Source organism: Sesamum indicum, linkage group LG2 (assembly GCF_000512975.1).
Source record: "Sesamum indicum cultivar Zhongzhi No. 13 linkage group LG2, S_indicum_v1.0, whole genome shotgun sequence".
Classification (NCBI taxonomy): domain Eukaryota; kingdom Viridiplantae; phylum Streptophyta; class Magnoliopsida; order Lamiales; family Pedaliaceae; genus Sesamum; species Sesamum indicum.
This window is the reverse complement of record NC_026146.1, coordinates 6,469,160-6,478,315: the sequence shown is the minus strand read 5'-3', so window position 1 is coordinate 6,478,315 and position 9,156 is coordinate 6,469,160. Positions and strand designations below refer to the sequence as shown.

At 36.6% G+C, this 9,156-nt stretch overlaps 1 protein-coding gene and 1 pseudogene across 1 annotated transcript; both read right to left on the bottom strand.

Moving 5' to 3' along the window:
• Positions 1-4,033, bottom strand: LOC105155492 (annotated as a pseudogene).
• On the bottom strand, positions 6,073-7,155 carry LOC110011574 (uncharacterized mitochondrial protein AtMg00810-like). The gene is made up of 2 exons (XM_020691929.1): positions 6,338-7,155; positions 6,073-6,241 (listed from the first exon to the last, which is right to left on the bottom strand). The coding sequence occupies exons 1-2, from the start codon at positions 7,153-7,155 to the stop codon at positions 6,073-6,075; spliced, it is 987 nt and encodes a 328-aa protein (XP_020547588.1).

Below are 9,156 nucleotides of genomic sequence, written 5' to 3'. Positions count from 1 at the left end.
CTATCCATGCATGTTCTATGAATCAACAATCAACAGCAACAATCATGGCTTGGTCGGCACAGCTTTGAGAGGTATGGCCTTTTTCAGTGAAAGGCCAAACTTCTCATTTAAGTCCACATCTTGTGGTGTGATTCCTGGTTCAAGTTCCCAATCAAAGTTGTGAATCAAAGAGGCCACAGTTAGGTGAACCATCCTATATGCTAGTGGCAGCCCCGGACAGATTCTCCTGCCTGCCCCAAACGGGATCAATTCAAAGTCGTGCCCTTTGAAATCAACTTGTCCATTCAAAAATCTTTCAGGTTCAAATGAATCAGGGTTCGGCCATATTCTTGGATCTCTACCAATTGCCCATAAATTAATGAGAATTACGGCATTTTTGGGTATGACGTAGTCAAAGAGGCCTAGGTGAACCATCCTATATGCTAGTGGCAGCCCCGGACAGATTCTCCTGCCTGCCCCAAACGGGATCAATTCAAAGTCGTGCCCTTTGAAATCAACTTGTCCATTCAAAAATCTTTCAGGTTCAAATGAATCAGGGTTCGGCCATATTCTTGGATCTCTACCAATTGCCCATAAATTAATGAGAATTACGGCATTTTTGGGTATGACGTAGTTCTTGATTTCTAGATCATCTCCGTCCTTGCGACGCATCAGAAATGGGCCTGGAGGATGATATCTTACGGATTCTTTGATCACGGCTTGTAGATATGGGAGCTTTGAAATGTAATACAAATTATATTTATAATTTATAAATATATGATATACTATGGCTTTAATATATAAGAATTTATATATATAGAAGTTCTGTCATTGCCCACTCTACTGTGACTGATGTTGTGTCCGCTCCTGCAACAAATAAATCCTAACAACAAATTTACTTAGAACAAGTTACTGTACATTTTGAATTATGAATTTGAATTTGATCAAAGAAAAATTTTGGGCAAAATCGTGTTTTGGTACCATTAAAAAAGGTCAGTTTTGTTTTTGGTATCACAAATTTTGCAATATCGGATTTTGGTACCATGAAACCAAAAACTAAGCATTTTTGGTACCAACTTAATGGCAGAGCCCATGTGCCGTGCACATGGGCCTTAACGGCCGTCAACCCCGCAATTTTGATGGGAAAAGTCAAGTGAGTTTGAGAAAAAGAAGGAAAAATTAGTTTTCCAATATTTCATAGTATTTTGGTACCATTAAACCTAAAAATAAACATTTTTGGTCCCATAAAGTTATGTGCGGCGTAAAATAAATAATACAACACATTTCAAAATAAAAGATAGAATCCATAAACATGAAGCAAAATATATTGATTATAAATACACGATTTGAGCTAATTAAAATCTATTTTGACAAAAATTTAACAAAACCCACCTGACAAAAGATTTTTGATGCAGCCGGATCTAATTCAAGTGATAAATTTGAGGCTACAAGATTACAAGGTGTTGTGTTGATTAGCATTGAGAATGTATTCTTTGTCTAATGTTTGGTAATTTGTTATTAGTTATTAATTGATTAACAATTTATATATATAATTGAAGATAATTGATTTAATGATATAATAATCTTTTATGTTAATTGAGTGAAAAATTAAACAAATTGTTGGTCAACTTGTTTACAAGGCACTACAATTAAATTATCTAGCCAGAGCATAAGATAGAATTAAGTGTCAATGTCTCTAGTAAAGGAAAAAGACTTAATACACATCAACATACATATTCAAAATTCAATTAATTAAATACAAATATTACATAATTCATATAAATACTAATAGAAATACTACTACATAAGTTGACTAATGAAATGAGAATTAGTATAATATAAAGACATTTTTTATAAAGACATGAAAAAAACTATATACTTAGTCCATTAAAAAATCATAAAATTTTAAAAAATAAATAAAATTATAATTTTTAATCTACAAGGATATTTTGGTCCATTCACAATAAAATTTGATGGAAATCTAACTGATTGAGTTAATTGTTAGATGACCGTTAAAATCAATGGGGTATTAGTATTTTTTTCAACCAACGTGAAGGTATTCGTAATGATACCAAATTTCAGAAAATATTATTGTAACTTACTCTAAAGTTCATCTTTTGATTGTCATACATTTAAAATTTTTGCACAAATTGTACAGAAACACCATATTGGTCCATGTCGACATCCAAAACTTTGCAGGTGTATCATAGTAAAATTTGTTGAAAATCACTACTACGCAACCACAAATTAGTTTATTTTTGAACTTCAAAAATAAAATATCATACACTACACGGTAAAGCGGTTGTCTAGATGCCAATCTCATTGTTTATTTTTAAATTACTTGTACACCTTTCATCTTAAAAGATTTGTTCCCACATCTTGGCGAGTAGCAATATAGGTAATGCATGTATTTCTTTAAGTATTATCAATACAATTATTTATCACAACAAAAAAGTTAATTATACACTTTTTTGGAATTCTAAAGAAAAAAAAAATTCATTTATTCAAAAGTAATAAATCGAATGCACTTCAAACTTCAAAGGGTTCCTAAGAACACAAAAACTGCTTTAAATGATAATAAAAAAAATTTCATTTGTTCAAAAGTAATAAATCGAATGCACTTCAAACTTCAAAGGGTTCCCAAAAATACAAAAACTACTTTAAATGACAATAAAAATCAATTAATGATTTATGTGAAAATAAAAACATGTGACTTTTTTAGGCACTTATCCACAAACAAGTAAATGAAGTACATCGATATACTTATTAAAATTGCACAAAATATTCAAACTTTGTAAATTTATCATAAAAATTTGTGCATTTTGATACTGATTTTGAAAACATGAGTTGATAACACAAAGCACTTGACAAGAGAAAACAAATTTTAGTAAAAGAATAAAAAAGAAAACAATTTTTTTTAGAAATATACTATGGTTGATTACTCAATAAAACTAAAAAAATTCCCATATCTAGTATTAATTTGTTCATTAAAAAATATTTATCAAATGTTTGAGATTACGTATATTTTTCATTTTTTTGTAGGGTAAGCTGCATATATACTGCTATTTGATTTATAGTGTCTATTTCTCAAGCACCTGGGGCAATAAAAAATTTAAGGATTGTACTAACCAGCAGTAAATGCTTCATGGTTTTGCGGGTCAACTCCACCTGATTTCCTTCGCTGATCTCCAACAGCACTTCCAGCAAATCAGATTTCCTTGCCTGAGACTTACGTGAAGCTTCCACTCTTTGATCAATGATACTATCAAAATTTGCAAGCAGTTTCCCCATACAAAACTCCGCCTCCCGCTTGATTCCTTGCGGATCTAACAACCCCAGAAACCCAAAATAATCTCCAAGATTAGGACAGGAATACACTCTCATCAATCTGTGGATTATTTCCTCGAGTTCTTGAGACGAACCCGTGTTATAATCAGCAAAATCAAGTGAGAAAAGTGTGTTTGATATGAAGTTAAGGGATGTGACAAAAGCAGCCTGTCCAATATCCACAGCTCGGCCATTAACACAGCATTCTTGGACATATTGGAGCAGTTTCTGCAGCTTCTCTTGGCGTAGTCCCTGGCTGGCGTATAGTGGTTGGGTCGAGAACATCTGTTCTTTACATATTTTACGCAGGTTTCTCCACTGGCTGCCCATGGGCAGGAAGGCCACAGACGCCGTGTGGTGGTCGAGTGCTCGGGTTGCGGCTGTGGTCATCCTGAGGGGAAAAGCTTGATCATGCGTTTGTAGTATTTCCTTGGTGATTTCTGGGGATGACACAACGATTGTGTCTACGCTGCCGAGCTTGAGATACATTAAAGGGCCATAAGTTTTGGAGAGTTCGGTAAAGTTTTGGTGGGGGTTTTGGCCAAGTTGGAGAATGCTTCCGATGATGGGAAAGGGGTAAGGACCCGGAGGAAGCTTGGCTGATCTCCTGTCCCTGGAGTTGGAGTTCAGGAGATGGAAATATGCCCAAATGAGAGATAGTAGGAGTAGAAGGAAGGATGCTATCAAATCCATTTTCGCCGCTCCTCTTTCTCTCACTCTGTTTTTCTCTTTGGTTTGGATCAATTTATACAATAAAAATTGGTTGTCGTTGTCGATAATGACTAATTGTTTAATTAGACAAACAAGCAGGTGAGGATTCCGAACACGTGATAGCCTGATATATATTTTTATTAAATGTATTTTTTATCCCATAATTTGAGTTATTTGACGATTTTGTTTTTTAATTGTTTAGGATAGTATTTAGGTCCTATATCTTTATAATTTTTGAAATTCACTTCTTTTTTTCAACAGAGTTCACATTCACCGGCAAAAAGGATGAACTCCGATGGAAAAAAAAGAGACTAAAACAAATAATTATGAAGATGCGGGACTAAAACACACTCTGAAAAATTAAATCACAAAACTGGTAGAAAAAAAATGAAACTATAAACAGTAACCCCAATATTAAAAAGTCACATGAGATACACAAGTATTTTTCCAGCAAGACCGATGAACTTCGACGTATAAAGGATTAAACTGCAAAAATAAAAAAAAATACATAACTAAAATACTATCTTGAAAAATAATAAAAAACAAAAATATCAAATAACCTTATTTACGGACCAAAAGTATATTTTGAGCCTATATATATGTACCGTTGTAATAATTCATACTTGATAAGTATTTATTGACTCTTCTATGTGGTATATGTCACGCCCATCCACAAACCTGTTTCATTCTACTTTTGGACCTAAAAGTAAATGATATGCAACAAATGCTTTTTTTTTTTTGTTTTAAATAAAATCGCTGATACCGTGGTGGGGTTTCGACGAGATCCCTACCCATAACTTAGTATTAAAACGCCCAAGTCCATATTTGGAGCCAAAAAGTACAAAACTCTAAAATCAACTGGCTTTAAAAAGAAAAGATGGAGATATGGCGATAGATGGACTTTGGGTCCTGTTGACATTACAATTTAGTTAGAGAAATCAATCAGTCCATTAATATTTTATGAATTATGATTTCTTTTGTGGCAAGTGTAACCCATAAGTTGATTCTAGAAAGGAGGAGACAACTGCTTATAGGATGGTAATGTTTTGGAACGGGGACATGGGTTCTTGATCATTTTCTTTTAGGTGGAGTTTTTCAATCATTATTTTACTACAGTATTGCATGCAGAAGGCAGAGGGAAAAGCAAGATTAATATTAAAGCTGGATTAAGTTGTTTTATTGTGAAATGGTTGTATCCTAAAAGTAAAAATTTAATATTATTTTTGCCCCTTTCTTAGTAAGTAAATAACACTCAAAATGTCTATATAGAACTATAAACTAGTTGTTCCCTGATAAATCCTTACAGCTTGGTAGAGAGTTAGATGCCATTGTTAATTTTCTTCCTCAGTACTTTTGGGCGGGTATGTTCCATGACATGAGTTGGACTGCAAAACGGTAATCAATATGGATTCCTCCCCTCTTGATATGTAAATGTGGTTGCATCGATTTAAATGATTAATAGTAGTTAGTTATTAGCTGTTTAATTAATTACTTTTGAATAGGTTGAAAAAATTAACAGTAGCTAGTTATTAGTCTTGCTCTTGAGGCTCATACCTAAAAAAGGATAAAGCCAACTTAAAAGAACTGGATTTTCACAGGACTTGTTGAGTTTTGATGTTTATCCTACAAAGGTTCTCTTGAGAAGTTGACGAGTGAAAGGAGCTTCATGGCATTGCTAAAAGAATTGACAAACTTTTTGCTATTGTTTTCTTTCAGATCGAAGGCTGCAATACATGATTATTGTTTTCTGTTTGGTACTATTTTGGTTGAAACTGTTAAAAATGCAACAGAGGAAGAAATACGAGAAGAAACGAGTGGGATCCATGGAGTCAGTTTTCATTTCTCTGTAATCTGTATGTTCAAAGAATGAGGACGATGAACAGTATGTAAATACAGCAATTGAACTAACACAACTGCTTCTTAACTAACTAACTGATTAGGAGATGACATGGCCCAATTCCAAGAAGAATAAATGAGTCACATATACACGTAAGCATCTGCTAACAATTACAAACAAAACGTTTCTACCAAAATGCGCTTTTCACCCTGCGTCAATTAGTTCAACTGCAACATCTTCAACTTCATCTTCTTCAAACTGCTGCAACTCTGCTTCAGACCGCTGCAACTAAGCTGCTGCAAGTGATTGTATTCCATCAGCCCCCCAACAAGTGGGACTGTGGGAGAAAACAGCAAGGCCCAACTTAGATATCTGGTTAGAGAACGACTTCAAAGGCAAAACTTTAGTAAAGACATCAGCCAATTGAAGGGAGCTAGGAACAAAGGAAGGCGAAATAAACCCCTCATTGTAGGCATCACGAACCAAATGGCAACCAACTCAATATGCTTCGTGCGCTCGTGGAAAACAGGGTTCGCAAGAATGTGTACGGCGGCTTTGTTGTCGCAAAAAAGATCAATGGGAAGAACGACAGGCACATAGAGATCAGCTAGAATGAAGGACAAGCAATGTAGTTCACACACAGTCGCAGCCAAATTGCGATACTCCGCTTCAGCCGTAGAACGAGAGACCCTGGACTGTTTCTTGGTCTTCCAAGAGACCAAAGCATCACCCGAAAAAATGCAGAAGCCAGTAAGGGAGCGGCGAGAGTCCGGGCAAGACGCCCAATCAGCATCACAATAAGCCTTCAGAGCAAATGAATTTTGAGAAGGAAAAAACAGACCTTTGGAGGGACAACCCTTGAGATAACGGACGACGTGCAAGGTAGCTTTCCAATGGGACTCGCAAGGATGATTAAGGAACTGACTAAGTTGCTGCACTAAGTGAGAAATGTCGGGACGAGTAAATCCCAAGTAAAGAAGGCATCCAACAAGACGTCGGTAAGCATCAGGATTGGAAAGCAGAGCACCAGAAGAAGCCACAAGTTTCAAACCATGAGGAAGAGGGGTGGAAGTAGACTTGGCGTGACATAGCCCTGTATCTTGTATGATATCCAAGACATATTTGTTCTGCGCCACAAAAAGACCGTCGGAACTACGGGCAATCTCCAAACCAAGGAAATAACGAGCTGTACCAATATCTTTAATCGTGAAGAGCTCATGAAGATGTTGCTTGACCTGCTGAATATCAGACATAGAAGGGCCAGAAATGAGAATGTCGTCAACATAAACTAACAGTGCCATGGGACCTGAGACTGTCTGCTTGATGAACAAAGAATGATCGTGAGCCGATTGAAGGAAGCCGTAGACCTTAAGCTTGTGAGTGAATTCGACGTTCCATTGACGGGAGGCCTGCTTGAGGCCATACAAAGATCACTCCAATTTACACACAAGACCAGGAGCAATAGAATACCCTTCGGGCGGAATCATATAAATGTCCTCTTCCAAATAGCCGTGAAGAAAAGCATTGTTAATGTCCAGTTGTTGAATGGGCCAACCATGAGCAGCGGCAACCGCAAGAAAAAGTCGAACTATGACATTCTTAGCAACGGGAGAAAAACTGTCGGTGTAATCCACGCCCTCGATTTGGTTAAAACCTTTTGCCACCAAGCGTGCTTTATATCTCTCCACGGAACCATCAGCCCGAAGTTTAGTTTTGAACACCCATTTACATCTAATCGCACGTTTACCAAATGTCAAAGATGTGACTGTCCAGGTGTGGTTCTGTTCCAAAGCTCATATCTCGGCATCCATAGCCTCACGCCATTCCTGATGTTGAACTGCATCTGAAAAAGACTTGGGTTCCTGCAAAATTGACAACGAGGCTACAAACGACAAATATGCGGGTGCAGGAGAATGCAATGAATGAGGATTATGTGTAGAACAGATGAAATCATTCAGCCACGAAGGTCGCTGGCTAACTCTAGAAGATCGTCTTAAAGGTAATGTAGCAACAGGTTTGGAAGCAGGTGAACCTACAGAAGATGGTGAAGATGCAGAAACAGAAGGAATGTTAGGTGGTACAAGTGAGAAATCAAAAGAATGGGAAGATGCAGGTTGCATTATATCAGAATGTGATGGAACTAGAGGTAGTGGACACATTTCATGAGTAGGAACAGAGGTTGAAAAAGGAAAGATGTGTTCAAAGAATTTAACATCCCTTGAAAACATGATATTTTCATTATCAAGATCAAATAATTTGTAAGCTTTCTGTGACATGGCATAGCCTAAGAGGATGCATTTGATAGCTCTAGGATGAAACTTTGATTTAGAGGGACTGACATCAGTAACGTAGCAGAGACAACCGAAAGTGCGAAGGTGATCATAGGTGGGAGGATAGTTATGTAGACGTTCGAAAGGAGACTTCCAGTGGAGAATTGGAGAAGGTGTTCGATTGATTAGATATGTGGCGGTGAGAATAGAATCACCCCAAAACTTCAAAGGTAAAGAGGCTTGGAAAAGGAGGGCCCTAGCAACATTCAAAATATGTCTATGTTTGCGTTCAACACACCCATTTTGTTGCGGCGTATATGTGCAAGATGTTTGGTGGATAATGCCTAATTCATGACAAAGACTCTAGCAATTTTTATTGAGGAATTCAGACCCATTATCGGATCGAAGAACTTTGACAGATTTGTGGAATTGATTTTGTACCATGGCAAGGAAGGATTTGAGGGTAGAAAACACCTGTGACTTGTGGTTAATGAGATAGGTCCATAGGGAATGGCTATGGTCATCAAGAATGGTTAGCACATAGGCACAGTTGGATATGGTGTATGTTTTATAAGGCCCCCACACGTCCAAATGGACAAGGTCGAAAGGTGCTGCAGAAATGGATGAACTAGGATGAAAAGGAAGTCTAGTTTGCTTAGCTTTGTGGCATACGTCGCAAGGAGAATCACAATCAAGATCAATTGAATGCAAGGTAGGAATATATTTTATTATGTTCAAAGGAGCATGACCTAGTCTAAAATGCCACGCTAAACCATTACATCGAGACTTAGAATTCGCAGCTGAATTACAACGAATAGAACAAGACAATAAAGAGAAAAATGAGTTGTTTGACAACATAAAGATTCTTGATCAATATTCCTTCAACTAGGATTCGTTCAGTTGCCTGGTCCTGCAGAGAACAAGCATCTTTAGAGAATTGAAATCTGTAATTATTGTTACGGTACAAATGACTGACAGATAGTAAGTTGACAGAGAACAAAGAAATGAAGAGAACTTGTGTGAGAGTGATAT

Coding starts and splice junctions, on each gene's coding strand:
- LOC110011574 (XM_020691929.1), bottom strand. CDS start 7,155: ATGGCACTGTTAGTTTATGTTGACGACATTCTCATTTCTGGCCCTTCT. Junction 6,242..6,337: donor ATTGAGTTGGTTGCCATTTG/GTTCGTGATGCC, acceptor TTGCCTTTGAAG/TCGTTCTCTAACCAGATATC.